Source organism: Notolepis coatsorum (assembly GCF_963971535.1).
Source record: "Notolepis coatsorum genome assembly, chromosome: 1".
Classification (NCBI taxonomy): domain Eukaryota; kingdom Metazoa; phylum Chordata; class Actinopteri; order Aulopiformes; family Paralepididae; genus Notolepis; species Notolepis coatsorum.
This window is the reverse complement of record NC_140165.1, coordinates 68,609,673-68,628,164: the sequence shown is the minus strand read 5'-3', so window position 1 is coordinate 68,628,164 and position 18,492 is coordinate 68,609,673. Positions and strand designations below refer to the sequence as shown.

At 44.4% G+C, this 18,492-nt stretch overlaps 1 protein-coding gene across 1 annotated transcript in view; it reads right to left on the bottom strand.

Moving 5' to 3' along the window:
- aox5 (aldehyde oxidase 5) overlaps positions 1-18,492 on the bottom strand; it is a gene marked incomplete at both ends in the record, with an annotated part of 234,481 nt that overhangs the window by 155,719 nt on the left and 60,270 nt on the right. Inside the window, 4 exons of the mRNA XM_084324128.1 lie at positions 6,749-6,858; positions 7,808-7,901; positions 16,338-16,433; positions 16,596-16,651. Coding sequence (XP_084180254.1) covers positions 6,749-6,858; positions 7,808-7,901; positions 16,338-16,433; positions 16,596-16,651 — 356 coding nt within the window. The remainder of the gene's footprint in view (positions 1-6,748; positions 6,859-7,807; positions 7,902-16,337; positions 16,434-16,595; positions 16,652-18,492) is intronic.

Genomic DNA, 18,492 nt, shown 5'->3' with positions numbered 1-18,492 from the left:
TTAAATCCAAACGACAGTGGGTATTAACGATGCTCTTCTCCACGGTAGTACGTTCCACAATCACTATAATCCAACCAATAATGGTTCTACAATATCGCCGCGGTAGGTTCCAATATGCACATGTCCAATAGTTCTGCAACTAGGCCCTCCTCGTGTGCTGGCACTAATTACTAAGTCCACACACACTTGCTAAGGTTTAAACTAGTTACTACACGAACGAACTGCTTGTTAGTGCTGCACACCGAACTAACTGCTGTAATACGATTCACACTAAATGACGACTCTTTACTTCACATTAAGCTAGGTCGAACTTGACGTTACTTAATACAACTGCTACTTAGACGTACACTGCTTGCTTAGACGAACTTCACGTTACTGCATTAGATCTGACACACTACTGTTTGCGCCTTCCACGATATATATACTTAAGGGGCTTTCTAGAGCCCAGCCGCAGCTCTTGTCTGGAATCAATGCGCCGGCACCAGGCATGTCCCAACTTGTCCAGACTCGCCTTTGAACCTGACTCAGGGGCGCGGTCCTTGGCGCCGCGAACGTCAAGGGCATTATCCAATGAGGAAAGCGAATATTACTATGATTCAAACGGAGGCTTAAAGGGATATAGCTTATATATATAAATAATATACAAGTTATATAAAACAATAAAACGTAGATTCTCAGTGTTAATCTGGCCCTTCACAACAGAAGGAGTGTAATGTATTGGATATTACATATAGAGTGTCAGCACCATCTACTGGCCACTATTATCATGCCCTGTATTACGTGCAGTCTAGAACCATTAAACCAGCTATGAAGCACGTATCTGTCTCCGGAGTATTCTTATAGATCATAAGAACCCTAATATGTTACACTATCCCCCACGGAGCCAGCCTGTTCCCCGAACACTGCGCATTTTACGCAGGAGGAGGTGGAGACAGTGTTGCACGCTTTCCCTAACTATAAATCGAGTGGCATGGACGGTGTCACTTACTTATGAAGTTATGAGTCACTCCAAAGCCACGCAGCCAGGTATCTTAACATCAATCTTTAATGCCTACTTGGAGAACAAAAGAGTGCCTGAGTCATGGAAGGGTGCTCTCATCCACAGAATTCCCAAAAAGGACAATACGGCGGACGCGTAACCCATCAACCTGGAGAGACATTTCACTTCTTCCTACCATCTACAAGGTATTTATGAAATGTATCCTTGACCGTGTCTTGCCTTGGCTTGTGGATGAAAACATACTGTCTCCCAAACAAAAGGCCTATATCAACAGGCAAGGCATGAATGAGCATTGATGATTTCAAACACAAGTCCAGTAAATTTTATTCAGTGTTTCTGGATTTCCGTGATGCTTTTGGAACCCTAGCACACAATGTCATGCTGACAGCCCTTGAGGAAATACATCTACCCCAGGTTTTCATTGACATTGTTAGGGATGTTTACTCTGGTTCATACATACAGGTGATTTGTGGCAAACAGCTCACAGACCCAATGCCACTCCACTTCTTCGGTTCAAATAACAAACTCAGCAAGACCGACGGCTTCTCAGTTACAGTGGGTGACAATATTGTCACAAGGAAAGATGAAATTACCTACCTGGGTTCCATCCTAGAGGCTAATCTCTCCTGTGACAAAATGGCATCCAATGTAATAAAAAAAGTCAACCAACGAACTCGATTCTTGTACCGGATCGCCTCTCTGGTAAACAAGAATACCCTGAAGACTCTGGCAGGAGCACTCATTCAAGGGTACTACGACTATGCTTGCACCTCATGGTACCAAAGCACCTCAAAGGCGCTAAAAACAAAATTACAAACATCTCAAAACAAACTGGTCAGACTACTGCTTGACCTTACTCCTAGAACCCACCTCACCCCTGCCCACTTTGACAACCTAGGATGGCTTAGAGTAGATGACAGAGTACAGCAACTTGCAATGGGCCTTGTCTACAAGATACACTACACGACCAAGGTACCCATGTACATGTCAAAATACTTCCCAAAGGTCAGTGAATACCACGATCACAACACCAGAGGGAGCTCCACAAATCATGTTAAACCCAGATTCGGCTCAAACAAGGGACTAAACACGTTTCGCAATTATGCCACATCAATGTGGAACGCCCTACCCAAAACTGTAAAGGAATGTGAATCACTACCCACTTTCAAAACCACTCTCAAGGGACACCTACGGGAGACTGCAATTCGAAACTGGCCCCTGTAAATGTCCTAACCCAACCCCCTCCAATGTACAGTAATTTACCTAGTATGGTTTTGTCAATATTCCAATGTACAATTGTGCTTGTTTGTACAGTGTGTGTCCCCCCCCCAATGTACAGTTTTGCTTGTTTATACAGTGTTTCTCTCCCCCCCCCCCCCCCCAACCACCTCTAATGTAAATTACTCAGTATGGTTGTCAATATCCCAATGTACCCAACCCCCCCCCACCCAACCTCCTCCAATGTACAGTTTCTACGTCAAATGTATATACTCCCTTTTCTTGACTCTTTTTGTATCACAAACAGTACTGTATTTGCAAATCTGGTATGTCATAAATGTATAGATGTAGCAGTACTGTCTATCTGTATGTCATGTATGTCATATATGTCCTGATGAATTGAAAATGGGGGACCCTGATGTAAACAAGACGAAAGTCTTTCTCTGGTCTGCATCCCCTTAACAATTGTGTGTATTGAGCTGTACTGTATTGTACCCATTCTGCAATCTGTTAATAAAGTTTTCAATCAATCAATCAAGGTATAAAGACCATGGAGTCCATGGAGTGCTGTCAACTTTGTACTCGCTATCAACTCATGGTTAAAATGGCTTTGTAGTTGCGCTCCCCCCAATGTAATTTCCCCTAACCCCGTCCAGGGGTATGCAGATGATGTAATAATAGCCTCCAGACAGGAGGATGTCATAAACGCCATGCTCTCCAGAACCGACTCCTTCCTAGAGTGGTCTGGATTAGAGGTCAAATATGCATATGTGCTGTATTCTATGAGAGGCGGAGGGGGGAAACCACTGATACCGGGCAAAATCAGATATAATTCCCACATTTACAGTTGATAACAATTAGCCACTGAGAGTCTACGCACGTCATGAAACATATACCTATCTGGGTCATAAATTTAATGTGGCAGGTGAATGGGAACAACAAGTGAGTGAAATTATCTCTGATTACTCAACCAGATTAGATGTAATTGATTCATCGCCCCTCCCACTCATCATGAAACTTGAAGCAGTCAGACAGATAGCCCTGGTCAAAGTTCAGCACCTATTCTCAAATGTACATATTCCTCGCAAATGTCTTTGTGAGATGAACAATAAAACCGTACAGATGGTGAGACAATGGACTGGACTGAACACTCACTCAACACGGGACATCATATTCCATACCATGCGGAGGGGCGGCCTGGGTGTTCCCAACTTTGAATGGACGTACATTGCCATGAGACTCAGTCATCTTCTCAACATGCTGAACAGTGACGACCAGCACGTCAGAGAGCAGCCAGAGCCTCTCTGTTCTTAGACTTGCAGAGACACAAGGTCCCCCTGGCGTGTGGGTCGGATTCAAACTTCCTGGGTTACAAGAAGAAACCAAGTGGAAAGCTGGACAGCCGCGCCCCCGGATTCGGGGTGTGGTCTGACTGGCCAGACCTGAATGACCTATGCGGCTGGTCCAACGTTGCCCTGGAGTGGGTGGGGCCGGACTCAGACGCTGTTAATGTTTCTGAGGAGATCATCTCTGACCCTACCATCTCCGTGAAGGCCACCATTGACATCTGTGGAACGTGGCATGAACTGCCACTTACCAATGCCCGTGGCCATCTCATGTCGGCACAACAACAATTTTTTTTTTTTTAGCTATTGATGATGTATGATGTAGCTATGTAGCTATGAGCTATTTTCACTTTAAAAGCTAGGCTACAGGTTTTACCATCGAAGCTCAACCTTTCCATCTGGTTCCCTGGCAGCCATAGCCCACACTGCATACACCATGGTCACGAACAGACAACAGAAACCATGTCTCACATACTCAATGGCTGTCATGCATACAAAGGGCTCTACATTTGTAGGCATGATAGGATCGTGGATCTGATTGCAGACAGTGTCAGTTCCACACTCGGGTCACCTGCAACATATAAGCTGTATAAGCACACCAGTGTGAAGCCATATATGTTCAATCTGTGTAGGGACAATTCACTGTTCTCTGATATTTCAGCAAACACCCCCGATGTTGTTGTTGTTAATGAGAATAACAGAGAGGTTCTCATCCTAGAAGTTGGCTGCACGTTTGACTACAGTCTAGAGCAGACCTGGGCATTGTACGGCCCGCGGGCCAAATACGGCCCGCGGGATGATTCTGACCGGCCCGCAAAAGATTACATCATAATAAAAAATAAAAAAATATATATTTTTATTTTTTTAAACTTTTTAAACTTAAACTTTATTTTTTATTTTTTTTTTCATGTCAAGGTTCACACGCACAATATACACTTACCTAGGATTTGACTTGATTCAACAACAAAGTAGTCGGGGCAATGGCAAGCCAAAAACGGTCAAAAGTGTGGTTATTTGAAGTTTGGATTTTTCTTTTTACAACTGAGGTAGGTAGATTACATTTTTAGAGACTAAAGTACAGAAAAAATTTACCGTTGGGTACCGGTATCGATTCACAGGTACCGGTACCATATCGGTTCAAATGTGAACGGTACCCATCTCTACTGAGCACACAACTGCAGGGCAAGGTCATTTTTGCTCATGAAATGCATAGCCATGTGAAAGCCTTCATGACAAAGTTGCAATTAATTTCAAGGCAACTAGGCAGCAACAATCTCGAACACATGAAAACCCTGAAAGAAGTCAAACCATCAGATGATCACCGGCACAGGTACTCATCCATGTTAGGAGAGGAGAACTGCATGATGAATTTTCAAGGCGTTTTCAAGATTTTAAAAAGGTTGAGGATGAAATGCAGCTGGTTTCCTCTCCCTTTACCTGCAGTGTTGATAGTGCACCCACTGATGTTCAGCTTGAACTCATTGACCTGCAGTCTGATTCACTACTGAAAGAGCACTTTAAGTCAGCATCACTGCTAGAGTTCTACTCTGCTCTCAAGGAGGAGAACTTTCCAAACATGGGGAGACATGCTCAGAAGATGTTGGTTCTCTTTGGATCCACCTACATATGTGAACAGACATTCTCAGTCATGAAGTTTACCAAATCCAGGTACAGATCCTCTCTCACTGATGAACATGTCAGCTGTCAGAGAGCCGCGGCCCAATGCACATCGTCAGGCTTTTTTTTTACTTTTTTTACTTTTTTTTTTTGCCAGGCGACCGATTTTTTAAGCCAAATATCACTTCAATCCTATTAAGTTAGTTCAAGTTAGTTATTCATTTATATGTGCTATTTATGAGAGGGCTAACTTGTTGCAAAATAATAATGATAATAATAATAGTCTCATTAAAATACTATTGTTGCTTCGGTTGTTTTCAGCGTTTTATGTGCATAATCTGTTATTTTGTTTGAAATGTTCGTTGAAATAAGTAGATTTTTCGTTTTTGTTTATTTATTAACATTAAGTTAATATAAAACCATATAGTCACATTTTAGAATACAATAGAATAGAATTTTAGAATACAACTAGAAACACTGTCCTGGCCTGCTTCTATGTTCAGTGGCCTGACAAAAATAAATAAAAATAAAAAATGGATTTTTTTTTTTGGGAAATCATCTCGCGGCCCTCCCGTGGCTGCTCGCGGCCCACCTTTGGGTCGCGACCCCGACTTTGGGAACCACTGGTCTAGAGGAAGCATTTACAACCAAAATGATAAAGTATCAACTGTTAGAGCATACCATATCACAACTCGGCTACAACTGTAAACTTTTAGCCTTCATATTTGGAAGCCTGGCTCATGTTCATAAGTTGGGTGTTAGAGGCCTTCAGATGGCCGGTCTTCCGAAGAGAAGAGCCAAACAATTAGCAAGATATTGCTCAGTGTCAGCAATTATTGGCAGCCGCGCAATTTGGAGAAGACGCTTGTTGAGATCACTCAGATCAGAGGTTCTGTGTAGGATTGTTAGTAACTGTCTAACTGTACATATGGCTGTTTACACTAGTAACTGTTTACCTGCATATATAACTGTCCCCACCAGTGACTGTCTAGTTGCATATATATCTGTTCCCACTAGAGGGCGCTCTAGGCGGAACCACCCAGGTACACCACCTTGGGGCAAGTATAAAAGTGAATGTATCCTCCCACTTCCTTCTCTCCCCCATGTCTCTCAGTAAGAGAGGACCTATAGTAACTGCTGCTGAACATGTGAATAAATAAACCACGCCAGTTTGGGCTCAAGATAGAAACCATGCATCTTGACCACATTATTGTCGCCCTATAGCCGAATTCTGTTAACAACGCTGCTATCTGTATCCGTGAGCTGTGTGTTGATTGTCAGGTTCATCATCCATGTGTGTGTGTAACTTTGGTTGCCATTGTCAATTTGGGCACGAATGTATTAGAATAACCCACAATGTACAAGTGCACTGATAATATTTGTGTCCTTTAAACATTGTCTTTATGTGGACATAAATAAAGATTCTAACTGTGTGTGTGTGTGTGTGTGTGTGTGTGTGTGTGTGTGTGTGTGTGTGTGTGTGTGTGTGTGTGTGTGTGTGTGTGTGTGTGTGTGTGTGTGTGTGTGTGTGTGTGTGTGTGTGTGTGTGTGTGTGCTCAGCTCTCACTGGTTTACTGCAGGGGATGTGGATGGAGAGCAGCACTTCGTCGGGTCTGAGTGACGTCTTTCCAAAGTCGACGAAGAGCTCCTCGTTCAGAGGAACGTCCCTCGTCCCGCCTGGAGACAGACAACAGAGACACGGCATGAATCATCACAGCGTTAGATTAACATGACAGTAGATTCAAGATTCAAGAGGTTTATTTGTCACATACATACCAGGGCATACAGTGAAATGCGGGTGGTCATGCCCGCATCGATTGTGCAATAATACAATAATAAAATAGACATAAAGAAACGAAGAAACATAAGATGTGCATGATAAAAATAGACATGCTAAATTCCTGAGAAGGCACTGGGTCCTATGTACACTACCATACAATGTACAGTTTTAACTCTGTCATTATGCTATACTTACTATATCTAAACTAGGGCTGTCAGTTTATCGCGTTAATTAGATTAATTAATTACACAGCAAATCATCGCATTCTGAAAATTAACTAAACATTTATTCCAATATATATATATTTTTTTATCTCATTCATTCCATAAGATCGTAGAATAAACATTTACAAACTTTTTTTTTAAATGGTTCATTTGCATGTTCTTGGTATCTGATTCTAGGGACATCTATGGATCTCAGGGAATGTATTCCCAGTGTCAGAAATACTGTGTATGTTACTAGGCTTGAGTAAATTTTAATGAACCAAATGAGAATATCAATTAAATTTTTTTTTACTGTGAATAACACCATGCTAAAATTGACCAGACCTGAAAAATCTAAGCACATGAATAAAGGGAAGATGATTAAACATCATAGATACAGTACTGAATTCTGCAATCCAGACACATGCAATTTGAAATGATTATAGAATATAAAATATCAGGCCTAAAATGGTTATGCGATTAAAATGTGATTAATTAGATTAATTAATTACAAATCCTGTAATTAATTAGATTCATTTTTTTAATCGCCTAACGGCACTAATCTAAACTATACTATACAAGAACCACATCCACAAGTGATCTTTATATTCCTCATTCCTTGGCCAGTAGCGGTGCAGCCTACCTTTAGAGATCAGGGTTAGGGTGCTTCCCAGCGCAGCTAAAACACTGCTGAGGTCATACTTGGGATCGGCGCTCAGGATGTTCCCTCCAATTGTCTGTTGACACAGTACGGATCAAATCAAATCAAATGTATTTGTAAGGCCCGACAACACATGTTAATGTCCTCATGGGCCGGACACGTCTTCTTTAAGGCCTGACAACACACGTTAATGTCCCCATGGGCCGGACACGTCTTCTTTAAGGCCCGACAACACATGTTAATGTCCCCATGGGCCGGACACGTGTTCTTTAAGGCCCGACAACACACGTTAATGTCCCCATGGGCCGGACACGTCTTCTTTAAACAAGTCAAGAAGAAACATCACAATAAATCAAGAACAAAACAAAACAAAAACACCATGACGACAGAGTACAGCAACTTGCAATGGGCCTGGTCTACAAGATACACTACGCGACCAAGGTACCCATGTACATGTCAAAATACTTCCCAAAGGTCAGTGAATACCACGATCACAACACCAGAGGGAGCTCCACAAATCATGTAAAACCCAGATTCGGCTCAAACAAGGGACTAAACACGTTTCGCAATTATGCCACATCAATGTGGAACGCCCTGCCTAAAGCTGTAAAGGAATGTGAATCACTACCCACCTTCAAAAACACTCTCAAAAAACACCTACGTGAGACTGCAATTCGAAACTGGCCCCTACAAATGTCCTAACCTAGTTGTACAGTAAATGACCAAGTAAGGCTTTGTCAACATTCCAATGTACAGTGTAAAATGTGTGTGTGTGTCCCCTACCCAACCCCCCCCCCCCCCCCCCCCCACCTCCAATGTACAGCCCTCACCCAACCCACCCAACCCCACCCCACCAACCTCCTCCAATGTACAGTTTCTACGCCAAATGTATATACACTCCTTTTCTGGACACTTTTGTATCACAAACAGTACTGTATTTGCAAATCTGATATGTCATAAATGTATAGATGTAGCAGTACTGTCTATCTGTATGTCATGTATGTCATATATGTTATGATGAATTGAAAATGGGGGACCCTGGTGGAAACAAGACGAAAGTCTTTCTCTGGTCTGCATCCCCTTAACAATTGTATGTATTGAGATGTACTGTACTGTACCCATTCTGCAATCTGTTAATAAACTTTTCAATCAATCAATCAATCAATCAATCAATGAAATCCAAAATAAAATGTAAATAAATGAATGCAACACTCCCAGACGAAAACCTGACTAAAAACCTAGCAATAAAGAAAAAAGCACCACAGGCAATGTGGAGGGGAGAAACCTTAGAAGGGCCGTTAAAATGTTCAATCAATCAATCAATCAATCAATCAATCAATCAATCAATCAATCATTCCAATAACACACGCTCACTTAAAACAGTGCACCTCCCAGCTGCTTCTATAGAAAGTAGGTTAAAAAAATAATCTTTTAATCTTTTTAACCTACTTTCTATAGAAGCAGCTGGGAGGTGCGCTGTTTTAAGTGAGTGTGTGTTATTGGAATGATTGATTGAAAATGTTATTAATGTCCGCCTTGTTTCGAACTGGTTATGCTTTGGCCCTCTTTCAAAGTCGGTTATGCTTAGAGTTTATCTTTAGAGCAGGGCGATAAACCACCAGGTTTTGTCAATAAATCTTCAATAAATTTTTTTTTTCATTTCAACCTTTATTTAAAATCGTAAGCATCTGAGGTTTCCCTCATTTACAGAAACGACGATTGTACAGTACATAATAAAAACAACATTCACAGAAATTTAAACACCAGAGTAAAACAAATTAAAAACGTTTAAAAATAATTTTAAAATATCAACTAAAACAGTTACAGGTAGTCACACAATGGTCTGAAATCATACATTTAAACATTCCAAGGGAAGGGAGAACCTCCAATTTTAGCGTGAGTTGAAGGACATTCCATGAGTTAGGCATCAAAGGAAAAGGCTGACTTCCCTAGCTCAGAACAAATCTAAGGAACCCTAAGAACCATCCAGTCATTCGATCGAGTTGAATAGGTTCCAATATTCCAATTTAACAGTGAGGAGATATAAACAGGTTGTTTACCAATAAGGGCTTTAAAAATAAATAAATACCAGTGTTTGTTGCGTCTTTCTGCAAGAGAAGGCCAACCCACCTTATCATACAGGACACAATGGTGAGTATCATATCTGTCACCAGTTATAAATCTGAGAGCTGAGTGATATGCAGAATCCAGAGGTTTAAGAGTTGATGCCGCAGCATGCCTATAAATTACATCACCATAGTCCAAAACTGATAAGAAGACTGATTCCACAATTCTTTTTCTACTAAATAGAGGAAAATTGGATCTGTTTCTGTACAGGAAACCAATTTTCTGTCGCAGTTTAGTGGCAAGATTTTCCACATGGAACTTAAATGTTAATTTCTCGTCGAGCCACAGGCCAAGATATTTATACTCAGTGACTCTCTCTATACAAGAGCCACTGACAGTAGATATCCTCACATCATCAAGGTTAATATTCCTTGCTCTTGAAAATGTGTGTTTATTGTATAGCAATAAGGTTGGATGAATTCGGCCATTGTATAAAAGCAGTACATCACGTGACGGAGTGTGTTATAGAAATTAGATCACGCCTATGGGGGTCTAACGACCCTCGGCTGCGCCTTGGGCCTAACAACCACCCATAGGCGTGATACAAATTTTATAACATACCACACTCTGTCGCGTGATGTAATGCTTAACACTACCACACTACGGTATTGTCGCAGTGAAAGGGTTAACCATTTGGTAGTGTGGTAGTGAAATGGTTAAAGTTACCAGGCTTCAAATTTGAAAAGTACATCATCTTCATCACAGTATCATGTGTGTCTGTATATGTTTTGTATGCTAAATATTTTCCTCAAAGTAACTAGTAACCAATGCACTCAGATGAGTAAATGAGTAAAAGTATAAACTACCCCCCCCCCCCCCAAAATGGAAATACTTAACCCTTTCACTGCCGCACTACCAAACAGTTAACCCTTTCACTGCCACACAACATCAGGTTAACCCTTTCACTGCCACACTACAGAAGGTTAACCCTTTACTATCACACTAACCGTCTGTAGTGTGATAGTAAAGGGTTAACGTTAGGTTATGACTATAACCAAGTTCTGTTAGTTAGGGGCGATGCTTGGCATCGCCTTCTGCACTATCTCGCGTACGTGCACGCGTACTGAATAAACCACAAATGTACCTCTAATACCAGTATTAGTCTGACCACACCCCTCATCAGCTTACCTTCATAAGCAGGTGTGTGGTCACCTGCTCTCCTCCTTCCCAAGCTTTCACCACAAGGTGAGGACAAGGGCTGCAGCGGCGTCCGATGCCAAGCATCGCCCCTAACTAACAGAACTTGGTTATAGTCATAACCTAACGTTCTGTATCGTTAGTGGCTTAGCTTGGCATCGCCTTCTGCACAAGGGAGGCCAAGCGGAGCCACTTGGCTGACAAATACACCCCGCTGACAGCCCCCCAAAACCATCAGAACAGGGAGGGCCGAGCCCCCCCGACCCCCCCTAATGGAGGGTAGCCCCCCTATTAGGGACGTCACGGGAGGGCGACGGACCCGACCGTGCGAAGAGGCACTCAAGCAACTCAACGCACAGGGTGAGCAGACCGTGGCTTGACCCACGACTACACACACGCACAACCCGCATGCCACCCGGGAACGAACGGAGGAACAACCTCGTTACTGCCCCCAGAATCACGGGGTCAAGGGCAAACCCAACCCCGTGGCAAGGCCGTAGCAGCGGAGCACGAAGGAAGACCCAGACCCACCAAAAGGACTGGACTCCCTGGAATGGGGGCCCGGAGAAGTCCATGATGCCAGCATCAAGACCCCACCAGGTGGGCACGTAGTGCCCCGCCCCCCACATCGCCAGCGTATTCGGACAAAGGCCCCTCAGCTACTGCACCTGGTATTCCCAGGCGGAACCAACCAGGCCAGAACCTGCCCAGCTTCCGAGATCGGACGAGACCGGGCGTGTTCAGGTCGGTATGGCCGTAAGCCGAGCGGGCCCCGTCCCCCCAATAGTACACCGCCTGGCACACTGACCCTGCAGAATAGGCAGTCAGCATGGCCGTAAGCACACAAAAAAGGTTAACCAACGGAAGCAGGCAGCGCACCGGGGAAAAACCAGGCAACAGGCTGTTAACCCTAGCCTGGAGACTGCGGACGAGACAGGCGCCAGAGGGGACAGCTGAACACAGCCGCCCCGGCGGAAGGAGCGTAAGCTGGCGGTGTTGCATGACCAAGCCTCCATTTAACAACCCCCACCCAGAGGGGTCGAGGCAGAGAAGGCTGACACGATTGGCAGACGTCATGAACGTGCAGGGGCACCCTCAAACGGTGAACCCGGGAGTTGACACTGCTCCAACACACCAGGGAATCAACCACCTCGGTGTTACCCAATGCGGTGGTTGTTCCTATAACCCCTCAAGAAAAAACTCCAAAACACACCTGCGGGTATACACCGGCTATACCGCAGTACAAGTGTTTCAGTTTCCAAAAAGGGTTAACCCAGGCCTACGGGTCGCAAACATCACTTCGGACCGGGCCTGGCGGTACGGGAAGCACAGGGTCACCAGAGGAGGTCAAAAAACCACCCCCACAGGCCCCTCTTCGCCATGCGTGAGAGAGGAGCGAAAAATAATGGAGAACCAGCCCCTAAGCACACCGTACCTGGTATTCCCCGGCGGTCTCCCAACCAAGTACTAACCAGGACCAACCTGTGTAGCGGCCGAGATCCGACGAGATCGAGCGCGTACAGAATGGCATGGCTGTAAGCCATGACGACAGTGCTGAGTAAAAACATACCCAACCAGGGTCTCCATAGCGCTTAACCCTGTGACACCCAGACCGACCTGGCATTTTTCCCCCTGAAAAAAGCCCAAGTCCCTCAGGGTACCAGAACAGCAGATCTGCATCCCCGGCGGACAACGGGTTCAACTGATCTGGACCAGCGTGACCAGAACCAGTCCCGTGCCCTAACCACGCCGACATGCCTATTCCAGGAGAAGGGCAGATATGCGTGTTGATCTTAACATGAAAAGAAGGCGCCACCCAGACGTCGGGACGAACCGCGCCTGGTGGCCCACCCCAAGGGCGTGAGACCCCACTACATATGTTCAGATCCATCCCGTCATCATCCCCCAGACATGAACGAGAATCCGTCGACAACCCACCCAGGTCATGGGATGTGGTCGCCGGAAGAGGAAAAACCCCCATCTCAGTTGCTTTATAAAAACGCTGTTTCAACCACAAGCAACTAAGGCGTGCCAGTCAATCGCCTGTTTACAGCGAGCTAGCACTATACGTGCGTCGGGACACACCCCCATCAATGAACAGGCTATTTAGACCTGTCATTGAATCCCCAAGGCGCCCAGGGGAACGACAAGAGGGGTGTGACACTCCCTAACTCCAACACTTCTGGAATAGAAAGAAGGAAGCATCAACAGTATGTATCCCAGTCTACACAGCCGGGGTAAAAAATGTTCACATTTTTACATCCCACCACCCTCCCATAGGAAAGAGACGGGGATCCCCAGAGAGACTTCCCACGCGAGCTGTACAGATTGAAAAGAATATATTGCACCTTGAGCCATGTAAAAAACTGGTTTTAGGGCCTCCGGGGAAGAGGCACCGAACCCATACACACTCAATAAACGAATTGAATCGAATATACATACAATAGAAAAGGACCCTTCTAGAGGGTCCACTCACTTTGACAATCTGAGGAGGAAGGCTCTGTACTCTGATGGAGGCTTCCTCACATGGAAGAAGGAGTCCGAACTCACAGAAGGCCTGAGTAGGCGCTTGGTGAGGAGGAGCCCTGACCACCCCCCCTGAAAACAGATCCATCACATGGACCTGAACAGCACACGGAAGTCCTACCAACAGAGACGCGCACGGTGACGTACTCTATGGCGGGGGAATTCCTGCGGTGCACACGCCCAATATACCAGGCCGTGGGACCAGGAACTCCCTCCCCCCCCCCCCCCCCCCCCCCGTAACGTGCCGAACCGCCACGTGACGGGAACCTTGAAGGACAGGGGGTGTACCCCTGACCGACAGAACAATGGGGAGAGGAAAGGTTACCAGTTCACCCCTTTACGACCCCACACCCATGATACGACGTAACGACAAAAAGAGAATATGACACAGTCATAGTCAGCTCTATGAAGCGTTTCACAGCTCCACACAGCGCACGAGCTAACCTGCTATCTGATTTTTACTAAGGAAAAACACAGAATAGAGAGGGCTCTAAGAACCCCGGTCCAACATACACATGTGCTTCTGTGGCCAGTACAACCCAGTTGTAGGTCACATGACACACACAACCCATCATCACCTACAAAAAATGGCAAAAACACTCAACAGAGGAACGCCGTTTTTTTCACAATGAGAGAATACATCATTCTCGATTAGTATCGACCACAGGCCTTGCTAAGCACACATGACAGCAACCAAACCAATTTCCCTTTAGGAAATAAGTTTCTCCAGCAGATTTAGCACAACCTCAGCAATCAAGCTGAGAGTTACATCGTATCCCTACCACACAAAAGACACAATTAATGCACAACATGTCTGATAGGAGGTGATAAAGTCCCCAGGGAACCGGGGGGGGAAACACAATCCTCCTATTTTACCCTCAATACGGCCAGTTAAAACAGGAAAACCTGTTAATGTGTGAACTCACTGTTCATTGTCATTACAGTCTGAGAAAGAACATTCTTTTACTCACTCGTCACCAAGCATAGCTTCATAGGTTAGTTGCCTTAGTAGTGAGTACACGGTACACATAAACACCATGATGTTTCTCACACAACAACCAGATCAACACATCACGATCTGCACGGAGAAGCTAACTGCCAGTGACAAAAACAGCTCACACACAACCCGCAACGTATCTCAAATGCATTGCAACAACACACGCTTTGGGAAAAAACACCGTTATTCACAATACATTTAGCAAGGTAAAACCAGAAGACGTGTTTATGAGGTCTGGCCAACCCCGTACCTGCCCGGAACGCAGATCAGCGAAGTGCAGTCACAAGCCACCGTAGAACACAGCCGTCCCGTGTTGTTCGATCCGGGCAGCGTCGCCGCTCCACCAGCCGCTACAGTCCTCTTTGTTGACGCAATCCCCGTCTAGGCTCAGGCAGGGTCGACGAACATCCCCTGTCAAGGATGACGTCGTGGTCAAGAGTGTAAAACATGTTAAAATCAAAGCACGTTCAACAGAATAGCAACAAGCTAACGGCTGCTCCAACCGTTCGGGTGCTATTGCTTCCGCTCGCGAGACGCCGATCTACGACGCACGCGATCAGGAGCGAGCTCCCGGCGGCGCGCGAGAAGCCAAGCTACCCCGCGCCAGGCCACCGACCGGCTAACCGTAAGCTATGAACATGTAAACAATGACATAACACTCACCCAGACAGGCCGCCGTTCTGAACCCTCCTCACTTTTTAAGAGAAAAGAGAAAACAAGACGTCAACACCGCTTCACAACGGTGACAATAACACGTCCGGCGGAATCAGCACAGTACCAACTGGCCTGTATAGCTGACTTTGAACATGAATCTGCCGCTATCGCACATTACATGCACATATCCCCTCGTGAAGGAATACTCTCATTTGGATATGAAAGATGGGGTCTTAACACGGTGACAGAGAGAATCCACTCGTCCAGAACACACAGGGATCACCAGTGTCAATGGTCGCGGCCCACTAGTTAAAACTATAATGGTCGCCAGACCAAGGCCTTCTGTCGCCTAGACGGCTAAACAAAGGACCCTAGCCTGGGGCCGGTTTCCATAAACTTCGTCAAGTAGCCCCCATAGCACTAACAGACAAGTGGAGCCCGCCAGCAAACACTACTCACCCAACCTGGAACGCACCGCTCCTCACAACAGCGGCATGTCCGACAGTTCAGCTGTGGCCTGACAGGTTTCACCCCAACAAACACAGCAAGGAACTGCAGTTGAGAAGCATGCAGCGGCGTGCTCCCAATACGAAAACCGGTGGAGGGTTTGTAGAATGATCATCATCTTCTAGACACTCCAGTACGAAGACAATATCGCCGTATTTTCTCGAAAATAGTGAGAGAGAAAATAAAGATATGATGTCAACGTATCCTTGTTTCCCAAGCTGTTCCTAATCCAATTTCTTCCATCATGGTGTCAAGTGTGGGGATCTACCGAGGCACCTCTTCCTTGTGGTGAAAGCGAGAAGGAGGAGAGCAGGTGACCACACACCTGCTTATGAAGGTAAGCTGATGAGGGGTGTGGTCAGACTAATACTGGTATTAGAGGTACATTTGTGGTTTATTCAGTACGCGTGCACGTACGCGAGATAGTGCAGAAGGCGATGCCAAGCTAAGCCACTAACGATACAGAACCTTCTGTAGTGTGGCAGTGAAAGGGTTATGAAATACATCAAAATTGTACTTGAGTACAGTACTACTAGCAGTGTTCACGGTCCAGACGGCCCTTACCGCCATGTTGCGGAGCTGCTGTGCAGCCAGACACTGCAGGGTCTGGAGCAGCGCCTGGAAGCCCCTGGTCCTCTCCCTCTCCATCGCCCCTGTCGCCTGGAGGCCTCTGGTCCTCTCCCTCTCCATCGCCCCTGTCGCCTGGAGGTCTCTGGTCCTCTCCCTCTCCATCGCTCCTGTCGCCTGGAGGCCTCTGGTCCTCTCCATCGCCCCTGTCGCCTGGAGGCCTCTGGTCCGCTCCCTCTCCATCGCCCCTGTCACCTCCTCCAGCTCCTCCTTCAGGGTGCTGAGGCTGCAGGCCGCGCCCACACACAGGCCTGCCACGGACAGACATCACATCACAATATTCTATTATTTTCCTTCGCAAATAACAATTGAAGCATCAAAGAAATAAGGTAATTTTCTATTTGAGTCTATTCAAACAGAACTAAAGTGGATAGTGGATAGTATGATATCATGATAGTTTGATAGCATGTACAATAATAATATATATATATATATTTTAATTCTTTTATTTAACCTTTATTTTACCAGGTAGTCACTTGAGATCAAAGATCTCTTTTTCGAGCAAGACCTGGCCTGGCTATATATATGTAACGGTTGTCACATCGTCACCTTAAACCTTGATGCCCCGAGGGAGTTTCAAACCCGGGTCCCCCACGCCGCGTGCAACAGCACAGACCGCTATACCAAGAAGTGAACTAACTGCTTTGTAACGTGTCTATGTGTCTTTTGAGGATGAGAGTGAATTTAACCCATAGCACCGCTACTCACCCGAGCCCTTCGTGACTGTGCTTCACGATACCATCCGTTATTATATATATATATATATATATATATATATATATATATATATATTCATATTTACCATATATATATATATTCATATTTACCATATATATATATATATATTAGAGGTGGGCATAGATTAATTTTTTTAATCTATCTGCAATCCTGGATTTAATCTAGATTAAAATGGCTAATTTCTTTTTTAAATAAATCTGCCGAAGGCATTCAAAATATGTGTGTTCTAACTTCTAACCAAATAATGACCAGAAGTAAGTCCTTACTTTTTCTTTCCTCCTTATGTTTCTCAGGCCAGGTGGCCCATTACACCATGAGCCCATCTCCCGTTTCCAAAATGCATTACAGACTGTTTGAAAAAGCTGTTTTGCTATGATAATTGGTAATGAAATATCAAAATAATGTTCACTAAGATTTACTTGTGTTTAATAAGTTGTTTTATTCAGAAGTTAACACAAATAAATAATATTACCAGTACAGTATCTAGCACACTCTCAGGAGCAAAACAGAAAGAAGCATTTCAAACTTGAACTATGTGACATGGCTTGACTCAATGGGTCTCATTCTCGAACGAAGTTACGACAAAATATTTTGTCTTAGCCAGATTTCGGCCTATTTAAGACATATTAGGGCTGGGAGTGGGAGCCCTCAAATTTTCCTGAGATCTTATTTGAGAGCAGATCTAAGAGTGCTGAGGAGCACACTTAAATAAGCTCTCAGCCCACGATCAAATCTCATGATTGATTGACTAATTTAAAATGTTATTATAACTTGACAGACTGTGTTCTCATAGTGATTCCTTCACGTCAACGCTACAGGCCTCCTTGGAATTAATTACTTAATCATAATTAAAATAAATATGACAATATTTGTACGATAAGAAATTACGAATTTGATGTCGGAAAAATAAATAATATGGATTCATCTGATCACAGGGCAGCTGGATTAACCATATCTGAACCAGCTATTTTGGACAAATAATTACTCAGATATTCAAACACAATTATGCAATTATTGTGAAATGATTGAAAATAATAATAATTTAATGCCTTCTGTGGAATTTGTATTTCTTATTTGTTACACATCTGTTTTAATGATTAATTATATACATTTGAAAGAATGCAGGTCAACATGCAATGTATCCCATTGATTGGTATACAATGGGACAGACCTTTGTTTGATTGATTGATTGAAAACTTCATTAACAGATTGCAGAATGGGTACAGTACAGTACAGCTCAATTACATAATGCAGACCAGAGAAAGAATTTCGTCTTGTTTACATCAGGGTCCCCCATTTTCAATTCATCATAACATATATGACACACATGACACAGATAGACAGTACTGCTACA